Genomic DNA, 17,971 nt, shown 5'->3' with positions numbered 1-17,971 from the left:
CTGGCGATTCATGTTTCATGCAAAATGCCACTCTGGTCAGTATTTATTACTTCCACAATCATCATGGAAAGCTGTGATTTTATTCATGTCGTTATTTTTCATACATCTTTCCCAATCAATAACAGGCATGATAAAAATGAGGAAGCACATTGTAGCTCAGGTACACATCTGGTTTTTGGCACTTCAAGCAGCGTCGGAGAGATGGGAGGCTGGGAGCACAGGTCCAAGTAAGCTGCTCGCAATCCTGCAGTCAGATACAGACAGTATTTATACTCATTCACCACGTATTTCTTATGAATCTATCAAATCCTTGTGTTCTGCAGCTGCAGCATGATATGCTCTCACCTCTGGATCCTTATCTGTGTCTTCCTGCGCAAAGAACCATTGATCGGTCAGTTCAGCTGCTTCCCCGCTCTTTCTTCAGTAAATTTCTTAAGAGTGGACACACTTGCCTTTCTTTTGGCCTTGATACCAATCTATCTGGCACTGCGGCCGCCGCAGGTTGCTCGGGTTGTTCGCCCACTTCCGGCACATTCTTTGCCTGAAAACATCATTAAGTTTAAAAGTTTATGTTCTTGAGGTATCATACAATCCACCTAGTTCAGGTCCTCAACTCACCAGCTTCCGAAACTGAAGGTTGTAGAACATCTGTATGTAGCGCTGTTTGGCCTGTCTCTCTTCTTTGTCCATAGTCCTCCAGAAGCCATACATTGACGCCATGTTCAGAACTTTGGTTGCATAGATCTGCCATGTGTAGCTACATTCGAAGACAATACACGCATCACACATGATTTTTTTTTAACCATCAGTGGGGAACTGGGATTTTGTTCCTTGGATGATTACTGGAGACATGAGGGCACTTATACCATTCATAGATGCGCTGCAGTCCAGCAGTGGACATTTTGTCCCAGTACATGGGATCTTCCTTGCATTTCTGAAAGAAGTCAGCAATCTTGTTGCTTGCCTCTTTGCCATCCAGTGGATTGATATGGAAACCCGAGACCTCATTGACGATGATCTCTGCGGGGCCTCCCTGATTTGTTGCAAAGGTTGGCAGCCCACAGTTCATTGCCTCGATGACAGTTAATCCGAACGCTTCATAGAATGCAGGCTGAAAGGTACAGCAGTAGATGACTAGGTTAGCACTGATTTTTATGAATAGCATGAGCCTCGATGACCTGGCTAATATGTTATCACCCTTGGGCTGGTTATATACCTGAACAAAGGCTCCCTTGGTATCTGATATGCAACGGTAAAGTTCCCCGTTGCGTGTACGGTCTGTCTGGGCTTTTATCCAGCGGATTTGCCCCTTCAGCTGGTACTTGTTGATCAAACTGTGCATCTTGTTTATCTCCTCAATCTCCTCCCTGTCCTTAGACTGCGAGGGGTCTAGGAGGCCGCCCACAACTACAAGGTTGACAAGGTCCCTGAGCCTCTTGTTCTGACCATACCATTCAACCAACCCAGTGATGTTCTTCACCTTGTCGAGCCTTGCCATTGAAAATATGACCGGCTTGCTCCTGTATTCCAAGTAGCCTCTGGTTGCATTGTATCATGGTTGAGACTCATCAACAAGATTATATTTTGCCAAAAATCAAAAGAAAAAGCAAGCCCTGGATGTCATGTGTGTACTTACATGTGCTCGTCATTGTCCTCTTTGCTGTAGACTAGCTCCTCGATCTGCGGGTGCAAGTCTGTGAGGCGCTTCTGCTTTAGTGTGGATGGGAAATAAACAGACTGATCGGCACCAGGGGCAGCAATATTGAACTTGGGGTCGAAGACATTTATGCCTGTAGCAAAGCGGCAGAGCCCTGGCATTGTGAAAGCGTAGTGGCTCTCATACTGGCCAGGCTTGTCTTTGCTGTTGCAAAAGTAGCTTGCTTGATGAGTTGTGCGACATTGCCAAGCCATTGACAACAGAGGTTAGCAATGCAAACAAGCCAACCGACCTTCCGGCTATTTCTTGGTAGGTGCTAGCGATGATGAAGTCGCTGGTGTTCATGGCAATCATATCAGCAGTAAATTGGCAGGAGAAATGGTACTTGTGGTCCATTTCTCTCCACTTGAGATCTGAGTCCTCATACTTTGTCTTCTCAAGAGCATGAGCGATCGTCCCCTGTCGATGGTCAAGTAAGGTTTTTGTCAAATTTATCTGGGTGCCAGAAGCATTATATTCCCCAGAAGGTGGTGGTTTAATTTTGCATTGCATGGGTTAGAGATACTGATATAATGGGTCGTTATTCATCACCTGGGTGACTCCTAGTTTCCTTGACACGAGGGATGCTACTAAGTTGCCATCAGTGTAGTTGCCGATGACCAAGTCTGGTTTTCCCTGCAACATGTCAAGGATCTTGGCACAGGAGTCCTGAAGTACAGCATTTAATTTGTCAGCTAGTCCCAATAAGGAATGAATGCTGTTGGAAGAAATGCATGCATATATATATAATGCAAACCTCGGCGTATCTCTCCAGGTAAGGATAAATGTCGAAGCGGGAGACCCAGTGGGGCAGATCCTTGCCGTCTTCAGTCCTGAATGGCACACGGAGGATGGTGGAGTGCCTTGTGTTGTGGATGGGTTCAAGCTCGACGTTGCATTTGGTGGCCTTGCTGGCTTCTGGTATGAGCCTTGTTAGCTGGAATAACAGTATGCATGTAGCGGCTGTCTGTCAGGTACTAGATCGATCTCCGCTTCAACTTATTATTGAAGCTGCAAATTAATATATGCTCGTATGTTTCAGGAAGGAATATATATGCACAGTAAGTACCACAAGAATCCTAGGCGTGAGATCGAGGAGGCCCTGTTGCTTGATTCTTTGGAGGAGTTGGTCTTCCAGGGCCCTGACTTGGTCCAGGATGTAGACGACCTGGCCACCGGTGTCTGGCATCCCCAGGACCTTGTCCTGCCCGAAGTATCCATGGATGGAAAAGATGACGATGTTGAAGACCGACGGCACCCTGCTGAAGAACCTGGCCATGTTGGTGGGGTCCGGTGCCTGCAGCACCTCGGAGAGGTAGGTGATGGTCTCTCTGCACGCCTCGGCGGTGGCGCCCCAGCCTCTGTCCAGCCCGCACTCCTGAAACCTGTGCTCAAACCTTTGGTACGGCGTGGTGCCGTGCAGGCCGGCGAGGAAGGCCTCGGCGAGGAGCAGCGCCGCCTGTAGCTTGCTGACGGTGTCGATGATGGTGCCATTGACCATGAGGTTGTGGCCCCGGTGGGTGAGCTTGAGCAGGTAGTGGAGCAGCGGTCCTGCCGTGGTGGCGAGCTTGGAAGACATGAACCTGGAGACCAAGTGCATCCCGTTGCCGATGGAGGAAGGCAGCGTGAGGCGAGGCGTGGAGATGAGGTCGTCCAGGGCGCCGAAATCCACCTCAAGCAGCTCCTCCTCGTGGTCGTGGTGTAGGATCTCCTTGCACTTTAGGTATTGGGATGGCGTGATCTGCTCCGCGGTGAGGTCGGCGGAGTGGATCTTGATGTACTCCCAGATGCCCGGATTGGTCCTGACGGCCAAGTTGACGTGGGGAGGGAGCACCACGGCCTCGTGCGTGGAGGAGATGACGTAGCCGAGGAAGCCCTGGGCGGCGACGTCGAGCTGCTGCTGCTTGTCGTCGGTGTGCAGTTCCTCCAGCAGCTGCGGCCTCTTCATCAGCCTGCTGCCCCTGGCCACGTACCTCTGGAAGCAGCGCTTCATGTGGTAGCGGCTCTGGCGCAGCGCCTCCGGCATCATGTCGGCGATGCTGTCCGACCTGCTGAACCTGCCGCCGGCCATGCTTCCTTCCTTGGTTGGTTCGTTCCTTCCTTCCGTCCTGCTTGGCTTGCGAATTGCGATCGATGATGTCCTCCTATATAATGCTAGTCCTAGAACACTTACTGTATGGAATCAAAAGCAAGCAAGCAAGCAAGCATTGTGATTGTTGGGACTGGCTGGAGGCAAGGCATTGCCTTTACCTGCGAAATGCTTTCTTTTAATTTGTCCTAGCTTTACTTAGCTTGTCGTAAGACAGGACAGGATAGGATTCCGTAAGGAATGATATTGATACGTACGCACGAGATTTGGTTTGGGCTCTTTTTTTCTTTTCTTTTTTTTGAGAGGGAGTTTGGGCTCTCAATGGAAACAAAACAATTCTGTCATTGGGCCCTAGCAGAAAAACGAACGGAGGCCCAGCCCAACTAGGGTAGGAGGGAAGGGGGAGCCGCAACCGCAACGGTTATCTCCTCTCCCCCCCTCCGATTCGATCCCTACTAGTCCCTGTGTAGGTGTCTGATCATCCCCCATCTCATTCTCCTCCTGCAATCGATTCGATTCGAGTCGATTCAATTTCAAATCGCCTCCTCTTCTAGACTTCTTTCCCAAACAAACAAAAGAGATCCCCCGTCCGTCCGTCCATCCTTCCTCTCTCTAGGGGGCCAGATCACCGGAGCGATGGGATCCACTGCTCCGCCGCCGCCGATGGAAGGTTGGGTGGCGCCGCTCCTCGCCGGCGCCGAGGAGTACGTGCGCGACTCCATCCACAGCTCCCTGGGCCTCCCCGTCTCCGACCGCTCCCTCCGCCTCAAGCTCCTCGCCTCCGAGGAGCAGCGCCACCGCCTCCAGGACCACATCTTCTCGCTCGAGGAGGACCTCCGCGCAGCCCAGCGCCGCATCGACCTGCTCAAGGTACGTGTCCTCTTCGGATTTTCCCTTCCCCAGGCCCAGCAGACCTTCGCACCTCTCTGGATTCATTCCTTCTCCCCTTCCCCAGGCCGAGGCCGCCATGAATGCCGCCGGCCTCCGCCGCTGCGTCGAGGACAAGGAGGCGCTGGCCACCGCATACGCCCAACTCAACGCCAAGTGCGCCAAGGAGTGCGACCTCTACGAGCGGGATCTCGAGCGCGCCATGGACTCCTGCGACGAACTCGGCAGGGAGAACAACGACCTGCGCGCACGCCTCCACCAAAACGCACATGTATGTCACTAACATAACATTCCTCTACTCAATATGCTACACTTTGTGCTTCGTTCGTTTCAATAGAAAAGTAACATCTATCAACTATTTGATTGGCTCTATGCATTTTCCTATATAATATTTTCTTGGTACTTGGTGTTGCTCTAATTAGATAGATGGATCTATTTACAAACTAAAACAACATCTTTTGTGGGACAAAATTTGAATGCTAAAACAACACTTACTTGTTTTGGGGTGGAGTGGGTATTTATCTTGACTCTTGAGCGACTAAATTTGTATATTACTCCCTCCGTTCCCAATTGTAAGTCATTCCAACTTTAGATGCAGTTCCATCAAGTTTGGAGTCTGTAGTCTGTACTGGACGTGTCATTGTAAATGGGTAGCCTAGAACCGCCAACACTGGATGGTCCTAGATTGCTTTCACCAGTTGCGATATGCATTTCCTAACTTTCACCCGGCCAATATCAACATGAATTATGCAGTTGGAGGCATTGACGGCTAGAGTTCAAGAACTAGAGAATGATAAGGAGACTCTGAAGACAAATCTTGCTACAGCAGAGGCAGAGGTATATCAGTGTATTCCCGTGTTTACCTGACAGGCAGGCTTGTTATCGGTGACAAGCAATCAATTCTTCTCTTGTTTGTTCTCGTTGAAGGTGATCACGCTGAGTGAGGATAACAGGGTTCTTGATGAAGAGAACAAAAGGCTGCTGGGCTTGCTGGAGAAAGAGCGACAACGCCGGTCTGAAAGGAAGAAATCGGCCAGCACATCCACCAAGGTAACTTGATAAATTCTGTCATGAAGCGTAAGGCCAAAAATGTGGTGGGTTGATGCCATGAATGATTTTTACAGCAGAATAAGCGCAAGTCGTCTAGCTTGAGGGATGGCAGCCCAGCTCTTGATTTCGGTGCCACGGATTCATCAAGGCATCCACTGTCGCCGCTGCCCCACAACTCTCCGGATTATAGGGCGCACAAGAAATGAAGCAACGGCTCGGAGCATTAACCTGTGCAACGCGAGTGTTGCAGCATGCTGCTTGCTGATGATCTGATTCTGATCTCGTCCCACTAACTTGGGATTGAATTTTCCTTGTTTCATGTGTGGGTTAGATGTACTAGACCAGGACAAACTTGTGGTGCTTGGCTTCCATTCCATTGGGTAGAGATTGCTGTTCTGTTTGTGATGGAGGAAATGAAAGGACCATAGTTGTGGTTAGTTGATGCCTTGACGTTATCTAGTCCTGCTCCTCTGTGTTTCTCTTCTTGTAAGCAAATTCTGGTGGCTGGTAGTATTATCGTTATAGTTGCTTCGGAGTATTTCATTTTCTTCTATTTATTATTATTTATACATGAGTAAAATGCACTGTGGGTCCTTAAACTAGTTGACCTGTTCTGTTTAGGTCCATGAACTCCGAAAGTGCATTTCTGGGTCCCTAAACTTTTTAAGTCGTTCACCGCAGATCCATACGCATCCATGTGGGCAGCTAGCGCTGATGTGACACGATGACTAGGCGCTCCCTCTCTTTCTCTCTCTCTTTCTCTCCCAAGCCCCGATCCACCTGGACGGCGGCGACGCCGCCCGTGAGCGCCGCCGTCCCTCCTCCCTCCTCGCCACACCGAGCTCGCCCCTCCTCCTTCTCCTCGACCGGCTACGGCGGATCCCCTGTCCCCTCCATGCGGCGGGGCGGACCGGCGGCCGCGGCGCGGCCGGCGAGCGGCCACGGCGGCGAACCATCTCCCCTCCGCTCCTCACCCTATCCCTCCACGCCTCCCTCCTCCTCGCCGCCTTCCTCCTCCCTCCCAAGCTCCTCCTCGGGTCCTCGCGTCGGCCGTGGCGGAGCTCGCGTGCGCTGGCCCGGCGGAGCTCCCGATCGGCGGCCGTGAGTGGGGCCCACTGCGAAGGTGGGGGAGAGGGAGAATGGCGAGCACAGAGCCTCGCCGGCGGTGGGGCGGAGGGTGCGCGCCGGTCCGCGGCCGCGTCGCCCCGCCTCGCCGTGCGCCGTGCGCCATGCCGGCCGCCGGATCGCGGAGGACCCGCCATGGCCGCTGCCCAGGAAGGAGTGGGAGGACGAGGAGGCGCCATGGCCGCGGGATCCGCCCAGCCTCGCGAGCGCGCGCCGCCGCGGCCGCCCCGCCGCGCACGCCGCGCCACGCAGGCCCGACCGCGAGCGGAGGGCGCCGCGCGAGGAGGCAGCAGACGGCGGGCTCGAGGGGCGGCGCTGGAGTGGCGGTCCGGCCCGCCGCTGCCGCCGCCCTCGTATGCGCCGCGAGGCCCGACGCTGGGGGAGCGTGCGGATCTGGCCGCCGCCGCGCAGGGGAGAGCTAGGCAGGGGAGCAGGGGAGAGCTCGACCTTGCTGCCGTGTTGCGCGCGGGTCGCCGTGGTGCTGCCGGGTTGGGATGGAGGTGCCGCCGGGAGGGAGGTGAAGGAGCCGCCGCAAAGCCGCAGGGGGCCGGCGGAGCTTGAGCGCGGCCTCGGGCTCGCCGGCCTCGAGCGCGGGAGGAGGGAGGAGGGGGCTGCGCGGCGAGGGATGAGGGAGGAGGGGCCTGCGGGCGCCGCCGTCGCCGCCATGGGCCTGGGCACGCGTGCCGCCGCCGCTGGCCCTGCGCGCGAGCCGCCTCTGCTGGCCCTGCGCGCGTGCCGCCGCCGCTGGCAGCGCGCGCTCTCGCCGCCACCCCGCGCCCCTGCCGCCGGAGGGGACGGGACGGCTCGCGGCCAGGGCAGGTAGGGATGGCTGGGGCGGCTCGCCGGCAGGGAGAGAGAGGAGACGAAGGGAGGGAGGGCCGGGCCCCTGCTCGCCGGAGATGGAGGAGGCGCCGAGAGAGCGGGGGGCGCCGCCGGCTAGAGGGAGGCGGAGGCGGAGGCGTGATGGAGGGGGGAGGACGGGGAGAGAGAGGGGTGAACAATAAAAAGAAAATCCACGTCAGAGCTGACTTGGCGATCCACGTAGACGGTCAGCGCCTAGTCAGCGTGCCACATCAGCGCTAGCTGCCCACATGGATGCGTATGGACCTGCGGTGAACGACTTAAAAAGTTTAGGGACCCAAAAATGCACTTTCGGAGTTCATGGACCTAAACAGAACAGGTCAATTAGTTTAAAGACCCACAGTGCATTTTACTCTTTATACATTATTACCATACTGCTTGATCCAGACTTGCTTTGTTAGTTTAGATAGATTGTTTTCTTTCTGGAGTACTAGTTCATTTTCAGACATCAGACAAGAACAAAAGGAAACTTGCGATCCAGCGCGAATCTTAATGCGAAAAGCGGACCGCACATGCTCTCCAATTCCAATGGATCCCCCACCGTCCGCCGCGTGCGTGGAAGCCGAACCAAACCCTAGCTGAGAGGAGCCCCAAGGGAGGAGGAGGATTTGGCCATGGACGCCGCCGCCGCCGCCGTCCACAAGCGCAAGCGGCCCGATGAGTCCGCTCCCGCCGCCGCGGACGTCGACCTCTCAGCCGCTGACGCCGTGGAGGTGCTCGACCTCCGGGCCGCCAAGCGCCTCCTCCTGGCCTTCGAGCGCCGCCTCCGCGACAACCTCGAGGCTCGCATGAAGTACCCCGACGACCCCGCTCGCTTCGCCGACTCCGAGATCGCTCTCCACGCCGAGACCGACCGCCTCCGCCTCCTCGCTGGCGCCCCCGAGCTCTTCCCCGACCTCGTCCCCATCGGCCTCGCCTCCTCACTCGCCTCCCTCCTCACCCACGACAATGCCGACCTCACCGCCGCCGCCGCCTCCCTCCTCGCCGACCTCACCGACTCCGACGACCCATCCGACCTCCCCGCCGTCCAGGCCCTCGCCGACGCCCTCGTCGACGCCAACGCCCTCGACCTCCTCGTCCACAACCTCTCCCGCTTCTCCGAGGCCGACCCCGACGAGGCCGAGGCCGTCCACAACACCCTCGCCGTACTCGAGAACCTCCTCGACCTCCGCCCCAACCTCGCCGACAAAGTCTGCGACGGCACCAAGCTCCTGCGCTGGCTCCTCTCGCGCCTCAAGGCACGCGAATTCGACGCCAACAAGCAGTACGCCTCGGAGATCCTCGCCATCCTCCTGCAGAACAGCCCTGCCAACCAGAAGCGCCTGGGACAGATCAACGGGGTCGACGGCCTGCTCCAGGCAGTTGCCATGTACAAATCCAGGGACCCAAAGACCTCAGACGAGGAGGAGATGCTCGAGAACCTCTTTGACTGTCTCTGCTGCGTGCTCATGCCCCTGGAGAACAAGGAGAGGTTTGTCAAGGCTGAAGGCGTTGAGCTCATGATCATCATCATGAAACAGAAGAAGCTGGCATATAGCTCTGCCATCCGCACGCTCGATTTCGCCATGACCAGGTTCCCGCCTGCATGCGAGCGCTTTGTTGATGTGCTTGGCCTTAAGACTGCCTTTGCAGCCTTCATGGGTAAGGCAAGTAAAACCTTCATCCCTCTTCTAATATCTCAGATGATCCATTCCAGTGTATTCATCTATTCTTTGATGCTATGCACTATGTAATAGACCTGCTAGCCATTTAATTTAATCTGTTTATTGAAATGAGTGTTAAAATTCTTCCACAGATTCCTGCAAACAAGAAGAACAAGAAAGAGAGTTATCAGGAGGAGCTAGAAGAACGTATCATTTCAATTATTGCCTCATTGTTTGGTAAGCAGGCAAGTCTATTCCGGTGTTACTTTATATAATTAGGTGTTACTTTATATAATTATTATTCTGTGTGACCAGATGTGTTCTCCCTGGTAATGATACGTCTAAATTCCTTTTCTGTATATGAACCTGCCTTTCGAGGGTGAATGTTAATATACTTAGTCTTTTTATATCAGATGAATATCCACAAGTATTCTACAGAGTCGTAAATCTAATTTCCTAGATCCTACTGAATGTGTTGCCACTTATCATGTAACAACTTTAATTTAGTTCTATATGTGGAATTCCCCAAGTAATACATTTACCTGCATAACTGTATCTCTAAGAATGCCATTGAACATTTGATTTGATAGTTTCTCAAACAGTTCATAGCATGCAGCAATTATGTTTGCATCTCACTTAGCCTATCACAATTATATTTTATATAAGACCAACCGACATATCTTTTGGCCATACTGTATTTCAATGGTTCCTGGCTGCGAGTATCTGCTTTTTTTTGTGGTTCGGTTTTTTTAATGTATTTTCCCATGTTGGTTATGTATACATGTCTTTAGGTGGTATTACCAAGGGCTCACGAAGGATGAGGCTACTAGGAAAATTTGTTGAGAATGAATGTGAAAAGATAGACCGTCTGATGGAGTTTTACACAAGGTATATCTGCTGTGGAGAAAAGTGGTTTGCTTTACCTTTTCAGTCACTTTATTTCTTGGTTGCACATTGATCTTGTGCTGTGCAGGTATTCAGACAGAGTGAAAGAAGAGACCGAGAGACTTGATAGTCTTGATTTGGAAGATCTAGAGGTACCTTTTTAGACCTCGTTGCATTGATATCATCATCTCCAATTTGAGCAAACAATGAATTCTTAGAAACACGTTGCTTTTTCTCCCAGATGGACGATGATGAGCGGTATAACCGAAAACTTGAAGCTGGCCTTTACACACTGCAGGTATTGGCATAATGACATGACCTGATAGTATTGTATCTGATATTGTTTTTCATCCAGTGTTGGTTTGGTTTGTGTTTACCTTATGATGCTTCTGAAACCAATTCTGTGTATGTTTCAGTTAATTGCACTTATTCTGGGACACATCTGGCACTCTGGGTTAGTAACACTTGTTTTGTTTTCTCTGTGATTTTGCTTTGTCTTGCCTTGCAGAGTCGGATTTCAATGCAAAGCTCATCATTTTTGTTTTGATCTCCCTGACTGATTTTCAGGGATTCCCAGATGAGGGCAAGAGTTGAATTGCTTCTAAGACAAAACAAACTTACGAAGCAAGACGTGAAGGACATACTTGAGGTGATGTGTTTGCTATTGCAGTTTGCTTCCGATTAAGTGGGTGCTGCTTTGTAGGGTCCCGAATTTGTATAACTGATGACCGTTTATGTTGCTTGGTGGTAGCCTCGATGATAGGGGAAGGCATTAAGAGCAAAGCTTGTTGTGTAGCAAGGAGGGGATATCTAATGGTTTTGCATTGCAGGAGTACCATGACAACATTGGGGACTTGGATGGACCTGAAGAGAAGGAAAGAGCTCAAGCACGGACCAAGGAGATTATAGCAGTGTTGTGATGCGCATGGGTGGGCTGGCCTGGGGTAGTAACTGGCTGTAGAGCAAGACAATGCTCCTCTGAGGGTTTAGATGGAGATTTTTGGGAGAAGGCTAGTATGTTTGAGTGTAGATGTTGGATGGCAGAAACAAAGAGGGGCATTGCCTGCCTGCTGATAATGTAGTAGCCTAGCCGCTCTCAGTATTCTGTTCTGTTGTATGCTTTTCCTGTGTAGAAATATGTAGTTGTTATTTGCACACTGATTGCCTTGTTATATTCCTTTTATCATGGTTTATATACAGAATAGAATGCCATGTATTACTTGGGGAAAAAACAGAGGACCACTAAGCCTTAGAGTCAAAAAATAAGCCCATCAAAGCGGCCCAACGGCCCACCTCCCACCTTATCTCCTCCCCCATCCTTCTCTCCTTTCCCTTCCCGACGCCCCTGCCTCCTTTCCCTTCCCAACGCCGCCGCCTTGCCTCCTCTGTGCCACTGCTGCCGCCCTGCCTCTTCCTCCGCGCCTGCCCCTGCCGCTGCTGCCGCCCTGCCTCTTCCTCCGCGCCTGCCCCTGCCTCCGCCGCCGCCGCCCGTACCTCCGCCAGCCCGTCCCCTGCTTCCTCCTCCACCGGCGCCCTCCGCCGGACGCTTCTCCACCCCCATCGGCGCCGCCGACGAGCTGTGCCCGCCTAGGGGTCCACCTACCCCCTAGGCCAGGTGACGGGCCTCGTCTTGGGATTAATCGCGGGGAATCGCGCCTGGCGGAACAGGGCCTTTTATATATGCCGCCGTTCGGGCAGGAAGGAACAGAGAGCACCAGTTTGAGACACTTGTTTGTGTGAAGGGGCAAAGAAGGAAAGAATACAAATAAAAGGAATTTGCTGGGCTGGCTGTCGACTACTCGACTCCGCTCCATCGCATCATCAGGAATCATGTCCTCCTATCTTGGGGTTGCTGCCCCCGTCTCCTTCCATCCCTTCCTCCTCCGCCCCTCCTCGCTTCTCCGCTCCACGCCGCCGCCGTGGAGGGCAAAGAGGAGGTCCATCGCCGCCGTCTCCGTCCAAGGCGGCGACGGCGACAGCTTCTTCACCGTCGACTTTGACCCGGACGACTACGCCGCAGAACCCGAATCCGACGAATCTCCCTGGGAGGGTGCGCTCGTCTACCGTCGCGACGCCGCCGTCCACCACCTCGAGTACGCCTCCACTCTCGAGCGCCTCGGCCTCGGCGACCTCTCCTCCCACGACTCCCGCGCGCGTGCCGCCGCCATGGGGCTCGGGACGCTGGACCAGCCCCAGACCACCCCCGTCCTCGTCTCCCTCGACGTCGCCCGCCGCCGGGGCCGCCTGCGCCTCGACGGCATCGTGCGCACCGTCATCACCCTCGGCTGCTTCAGGTCAAACACCATCCACACTCCTTTCTCATTGAATTCCTTTAATTTCCCCCCTCCTAATATTCATGCTCGTCTCCTCCTATGGTCTCCATACCATGGCATGTACTACTACTACTCCAATTCGGCCGGTCGGTCGGTCAGTTAATAAATTTTTAACATTTCTGGTACCTCAATCAAAAATCTACTTACCTACTACTGCAAATGTCAGGTACAATTCTCTGTCAACCAAGAGATGAGGATAAGCTAATTCCAACCCGTAATTTATATGGATAGTGCCTATATTGCCGTATCATCGTGACACTGCCTTTTTTTTAAAAAAAACTATACTCTGTAACCTATGATGTCATGGTGTGGATTTCTATTAAATTCACTCTTTTTTTCTACCTATTATATTTGTTCTTCATTTATCTTTTCTCCATCTATTATATTTGGTCTTCATTTATTATAAAGACACCGCCTTACTCCTAACACAAAACTTGTATTGTGCAGCCCACATGTTAGAGTCCCAACCATAGGAAGATGTGCTGCAGAGGATCCATGTCCCTTTATAAGGACGGGATTCCTCAACAGTAGTCCTCCCTTACTGACATGTAGGGTCGAGCCGCACGCTAGAGTCCCAACTATAGGAAGAAGTACTGCAGAGGATCCGTGTCCTTTTATAAGGATGGGATTCCTCTGCAGCAGTCCTCCCTTACCGACATGTAGGGTCGAGCCCACACGTTAGAGTCCCAACTGTAGGAAGAAGTACCGCAGAGGATCCGTGTCCCTTGTATGAGGCTCAGTTTCATTCTCTCTTTACGCTCTCCCATTTATTATGATGCCACATAAACTAAAAGTCCTATGTGGCGGCATTATTAATGCTATAAAAACTATCCTACATGAAGAGTTTGGATGCCCAAATGCATACTGAAATTGGATGTAAAACTGACAGCTGTTTTATGCTCTCTCTCTCTCTCTCTCTCTCTCTCTCTCTCTCTCCAGGTGTGCCGAGCCAGCCCCTCAAGCTATATTTGCCAACTTTTCCCTGTTATTGACAGAGGATCCGGTAGATGAACCCGACCTAGTTGATCTCGGCACGATATATGAAGAAGACATTGCCAACGGTGCTTCGTTAACTGGCACCCTGGATGACGACGACCAAGATGTCGACTGGGATGACCGGCTGCACTTCCCAGCAGGTGACAAGGAAATTGACATCTCCAAGCACATCCGGGACATCATTCACCTGGAGATAACCATGGATGCAGTCTGCAGCCCCAGTTGCAAAGGCCTGTGCCTTGCCTGTGGCACAAACCTCAACACCAGCAGTTGCAACTGCAGCAATGAGAAGCAACAGGAGCCCAAGAACGTGAAAGGTCGAGGACCACTCAAAGATTTGTTGAAACCAATCCAGAAAAGATGATACGAACACCACATGTTGTCGTAGGTGATGACTGATGCGTTTGTACTTGTACAACTAGCTAAGCAGCCTGCGTTCTTGTATACCCAGTTACTGCATACCTTGAAATTTAAATTTTTTCAAGGGAATCGTGTCAAGTTCATCTCATAGTATAGAATATACTCCAGTCTTGTTAGGCAACAAATGGATGAGATCCTTGTAAAGTTCTACCCGGATCTTTCTGTGGGAAGACACCAATCGGATTCTCTACCTACCAGCGAATAGATATATAAAAAAAATACAAATCTGGATGCAAGAATAGAATGCCATGTATGTTGTACCAGTAATCTTTTTTTCCATCTTCTGCACCAAAGAACAAATACAAGTAGAGTATGATGTATCTGTTAGGTCTCTGTCAACTAATAATACAAGATGGAGTACAACACGGCGATTGTAGGAACATTTGCTTGAGTACAGACAGGCAGACAGACGGGTCGGTCACTACTGCTGCTTGGTTTGGTTTCTGCAAGAAGCGTGCTCTCCGATACATGAGCTGATTTTCGCTTCCATTCTTCTATCTCTGTTCCCCAAACTGTATTAAACATCTTCTGCGCAGTGAACTAAAAGTATCTCCCTCCCGCCACTAACTTCTTTCTTCTTGGGTCTCAGACAACAACTTGCCCCGCTCAGGAGATCATCACGCCCACTTTCCGTGCAAAGTCGTCGTCATCCTCCAAATCGTCGTCATCGTCCTGGTACTCCTGGTACTCATTATCCTCCTCGGCATTGACATCAGCCGCCTCATAGTCATAGTCTTCGGCTGCTGCCTCTACATCCTGATGCTCCTCCAGCTCTTGACCTGCATCAGCGTTGGTGTCAGCCGCCTCGTAGTCATAGTCTTCCCCTGCTATCTCTACATCTTGATGCTCCTCCAGCTCTTGACCTGTAGCTTCATCAGCATTGTCGTCATACGCCACATCATCTTCAGGATGGAAGGCTTCCTCTTCCCCTTCTTCTGCTGCTGTATTTCCCTCCATGTTCTCCTCAACCATGTCATCCGCTAAGATCTGGGATTCTTCATCTACTCCTGCCGCATTATCCTCTTCCTGTATGCTGCCAAAATGAGCAACAGCGTCCTCACTGGCCACCTCTCTTTTTCTCTTCAGTATGGCACTTAGTGGCTTTGGACCTTCAAATGGAGCAGGCTCCCTGCTCGAAATTATTCCTGAAGTCACACGAGATAAGCCCACACCCTTGACGATGGCCTCTTCCCGTGATGAGCTGCCACCACCCTTCTTTGCTTTCAACTCAGCAAGGCTCTTTGGACCAGCAAAGTTCAATGATTCAGCATCCTCACCATTGCTTGCCTTCGCCACCGAGCTCTTAACACTATTAACCGGTATCTCCTCAGCTGATCTGACCTTTAACCTTTCATGAAGCTTCCCTCGAAGGTCCGAGTGTTTTGGTGGTGACAGCCTGCCTCTAGGTCCTCTATCCCACTCCTCTGAGCATGATCCATGTCTGTCAAAGGATGTCGCACCAGGCAGTCTTATTCTATCACGCAATCGAGGTCGAGGGAGGGGGCGATCATGCTCTTCACCTCTCCAGCGATGTTGGTCATTGCGTTCACCCTCAAGACACGCGTCATTCATATCAGGGGCCTCAGTCGATCTTAAATTATTATTGAGCCTTCTTTGCTTCAGCAACCTGTGGCGCAAATCTGAACTGCCGGCAATCACAGCAGGCATAGGTTCTCGCTCCGAGATCCTTTTGTCTGACGACAATCTCTCAGCTGAACTTCTGTATGACCTTTCAGTATGATGGTGATAGCTGTTACGGTTTCCCTTAAATGACTGTTCAGAGTCATCATTGACACCAGCAACAAGAACACCAGAACCAGCGGAAGGTTCCCTCAAAAATTCACCTGCCTCCATACCATTCTCAGATAAGCCATCCTGGACCGAAGGCTGAGGTTGCTTTGTTGTACCAGATTGCGCGTACGAATTACTGTGATTCTGATAAGTTCTTGACGAGTGGTCAACCCTACTCGTCACATGTTGCTTCTGGACTGGTTTAGCATCATGAATGCTGAGCTTTGACTTGTCCTGTATGCCTGCAGGCATATTCTGTTGGCCTGAAGAGTTGGGTTTTGTCCACGAGTTCTTCAATTGAGAATTAGGCTGCAAAGCAGGAGTAAAGATCTTGGCAGCCGGTGGTGGCTGTGGAGTCCCAGCAGGCTGTGGGCCGTGCGAGAAGGCACACCTGTCCCCTTTTGCGCACATGCCTTTCTGAAAGTAATAGCACGGAACACCCTGCTTGGCAAGAACAGATCCATGGGCTTGAGCTGGAACAGAAACTTGCGGGGCAGGCTGTTGAGGAGCCCGTGGAGTTGTTGGTGCTCCGAGCAGGTTGTCCAACGGCTGAAATATAGCATGCTTCTGTTAATTGTGGAGCTAATAATCCCAGGTCCTCATGGCATTATTTCTTTAGTAATAAATAAAATGGGTTTGTTTTGTGTGGTGTACAAGGATAATATTGTTGTCGCAAGAATCAGGGCTATGGGATTAGGGAGTACCGGGTGCCTAAATGAGCATTTAGGATTGGCGCAGTTGCCATTGAACCAATACCAACAGTCCCTGGGATTCATCCTGGCAGCGTCACTATGGCGAAACTCGCATTCACTTCCCTGCATACGGGAGAAAAAAACATGTCAGCCGTTTGCTTGAGATTAGCGTTGCAGGGAAGAAGGAAATAGCAGGTGGCAATGGTTTCCGACGGTAGCCGTTTATTTGCAAGCTACTGTAACCTGGGAACTGCAGTGCCATGGATCTAGAATAGATTGAAGCTGGAGCGTTGACAGCATGCGACGAGCTATTTACCAGAGCAGGCAAACAGATCTACGTATATGATTTGCAGAATAATTGTTACTTTTAACTTTTATAAGCGAAGAAGAAGCAATGATTGTTACTCGGACGAATTTCTTATTATTATTATTACTATTACTACTACTATTATTATTAAAGGTGAAGTTGTGATCTGGATCGAAGTAAGGCAGGTGGCATGCTTGCATCTTAAGGCTAAGCTACTAGGTGGAGAAATCGATCGGCGCATGGATGGGATGGAAGCAAGGGAGCAAATCGAGCGGCGCAGCGAGCCATGGAATCAGAATCCATGGAAGAAATAGAAAAAGAAATGAGCAGAGGTAGTACCTTCTTGCAGGTCAACGGGGACGCGAGGAAGTAGATGCAGTCGGTGCTCCGGCGGCGGCGCGCCTCCTCCTCGTCGGGGCGCGCGGCGGAGTCCATAGATGCGATGCAGCAGGCGGGGAGGGGCGGGGTTGGGGGGGGGGGGGGTCCTTCCCTTGCCGGCCAAAACCAAAAGGTGAGATGAGATGGAAAAGCTGGAGCTGGAACGGATGGAAGTGCTCTTCCTTCCTTGTCAGTATTTTATTTCATCTCATCCCATCTCATGCTACTAGAGTAGACGATGGATCGATTTCTCTCTTTCTTTCTTTCTCTCTTCCTTTCTTTCTTTTTCTTTTGTTTGGGACGGGATGGGATGGGATCCGTCTGTTGTTTGTGGTGGGGAGTGAGCTCTCAGCAGTCTCAGGCTCTCAGCTCCAGCTGCTGCTCAGCTCAGCTCAAGTGGGAGGGACGGAGGAGAGAGCGGGGGGGATTCCCGATTTGGCTGCCATCTCTAGTGTCGTGTCGTCTCGTTCGATCTACTCGCACAGTTAAAAGTTGTTCTAGATCGCTACTAGAATAGATCTGCATGCATGTCTGACGCCCTATGCCTGCGCAACGGTCTGCTCTCGTCTGCCCTGCTAAATCTGGTCTCCTTCCTACGAGTAGCAATTGACTTGAAAGGATGATGGCTGGAAGGACTCCCATACTCCCATACCCCCTCTTCACTAGCTCACTTCACTGGATAAGATAGAACCACGCACAGGCCACAGCAGTCAGCAGAGCACGGCCACGGAAGAAAGCAACTTTTCTCCCCACCTTCTAGGCTTCCGCATCGACGTCGATTGGCTTGCTCAGTAGATAGATACGATAGATAGATAGA

General features: G+C 51.7%; 5 protein-coding genes across 7 annotated transcripts; 3 read left to right on the top strand and 2 right to left on the bottom strand.

Moving 5' to 3' along the window:
• Positions 1-42: 42 nt before the first annotated feature.
• On the bottom strand, positions 43-4,069 carry LOC120647134 (sucrose synthase 6-like). The gene is made up of 11 exons (XM_039923782.1): positions 2,766-4,069; positions 2,454-2,633; positions 2,249-2,365; positions 1,950-2,116; positions 1,637-1,861; positions 1,217-1,538; positions 867-1,111; positions 619-757; positions 453-541; positions 346-369; positions 43-244 (listed from the first exon to the last, which is right to left on the bottom strand). Exons 1-11 carry the CDS (start codon positions 3,765-3,767, stop codon positions 184-186), a joined length of 2,571 nt encoding a protein of 856 aa, XP_039779716.1. The 5' UTR covers positions 3,768-4,069; the 3' UTR covers positions 43-183.
• Positions 4,070-4,146: 77 nt separating this feature from the next.
• LOC120647166 lies at positions 4,147-6,261 on the top strand. 2 transcript variants are annotated; one of them, XM_039923847.1, is made up of 5 exons: positions 4,147-4,655; positions 4,741-4,944; positions 5,427-5,510; positions 5,601-5,723; positions 5,801-6,261. In XM_039923847.1, exons 1-5 carry the CDS (start codon positions 4,422-4,424, stop codon positions 5,927-5,929), a joined length of 774 nt encoding a protein of 257 aa, XP_039779781.1. In that variant the 5' UTR covers positions 4,147-4,421; the 3' UTR covers positions 5,930-6,261. The 2 variants fall into 2 exon arrangements, with proteins under 2 accessions (XP_039779781.1, XP_039779772.1); XM_039923838.1 differs by having other exon boundaries at positions 5,798-6,261.
• A 1,980-nt stretch (positions 6,262-8,241) lies between these two features.
• Positions 8,242-11,434, top strand: LOC120647150 (beta-catenin-like protein 1). The gene is made up of 8 exons (XM_039923804.1): positions 8,242-9,355; positions 9,505-9,589; positions 10,144-10,240; positions 10,326-10,389; positions 10,479-10,535; positions 10,654-10,691; positions 10,805-10,886; positions 11,068-11,434. The coding sequence occupies exons 1-8, from the start codon at positions 8,324-8,326 to the stop codon at positions 11,155-11,157; spliced, it is 1,545 nt and encodes a 514-aa protein (XP_039779738.1). The 5' UTR covers positions 8,242-8,323; the 3' UTR covers positions 11,158-11,434.
• A 488-nt stretch (positions 11,435-11,922) lies between these two features.
• LOC120647157 (large ribosomal RNA subunit accumulation protein YCED homolog 1, chloroplastic-like) lies at positions 11,923-14,211 on the top strand. 2 transcript variants are annotated; one of them, XM_039923827.1, is made up of 2 exons: positions 11,923-12,531; positions 12,737-12,915. In XM_039923827.1, exons 1-2 carry the CDS (start codon positions 12,068-12,070, stop codon positions 12,762-12,764), a joined length of 492 nt encoding a protein of 163 aa, XP_039779761.1. In that variant the 5' UTR covers positions 11,923-12,067; the 3' UTR covers positions 12,765-12,915. The 2 variants fall into 2 exon arrangements, with proteins under 2 accessions (XP_039779761.1, XP_039779751.1); XM_039923817.1 differs by lacking the exon at positions 12,737-12,915 and adding an exon at positions 13,510-14,211 and having other exon boundaries at positions 11,936-12,531.
• Positions 14,212-14,237: 26 nt separating this feature from the next.
• Positions 14,238-17,888, bottom strand: LOC120647142 (zinc finger CCCH domain-containing protein 19-like). Its single transcript, XM_039923792.1, has 3 exons — positions 17,116-17,888; positions 16,482-16,592; positions 14,238-16,326 (listed from the first exon to the last, which is right to left on the bottom strand). The coding sequence occupies exons 1-3, from the start codon at positions 17,209-17,211 to the stop codon at positions 14,593-14,595; spliced, it is 1,941 nt and encodes a 646-aa protein (XP_039779726.1). The 5' UTR covers positions 17,212-17,888; the 3' UTR covers positions 14,238-14,592.
• Between the last annotated feature and the right edge of the window lie 83 nt (positions 17,889-17,971).

The sequence above is a fragment of the Panicum virgatum genome, chromosome 1K, assembly GCF_016808335.1.
Source record: "Panicum virgatum strain AP13 chromosome 1K, P.virgatum_v5, whole genome shotgun sequence".
NCBI lineage: Eukaryota > Viridiplantae > Streptophyta > Magnoliopsida > Poales > Poaceae > Panicum > Panicum virgatum.
This window is presented reverse-complemented; position numbering and strand designations above follow the sequence as displayed.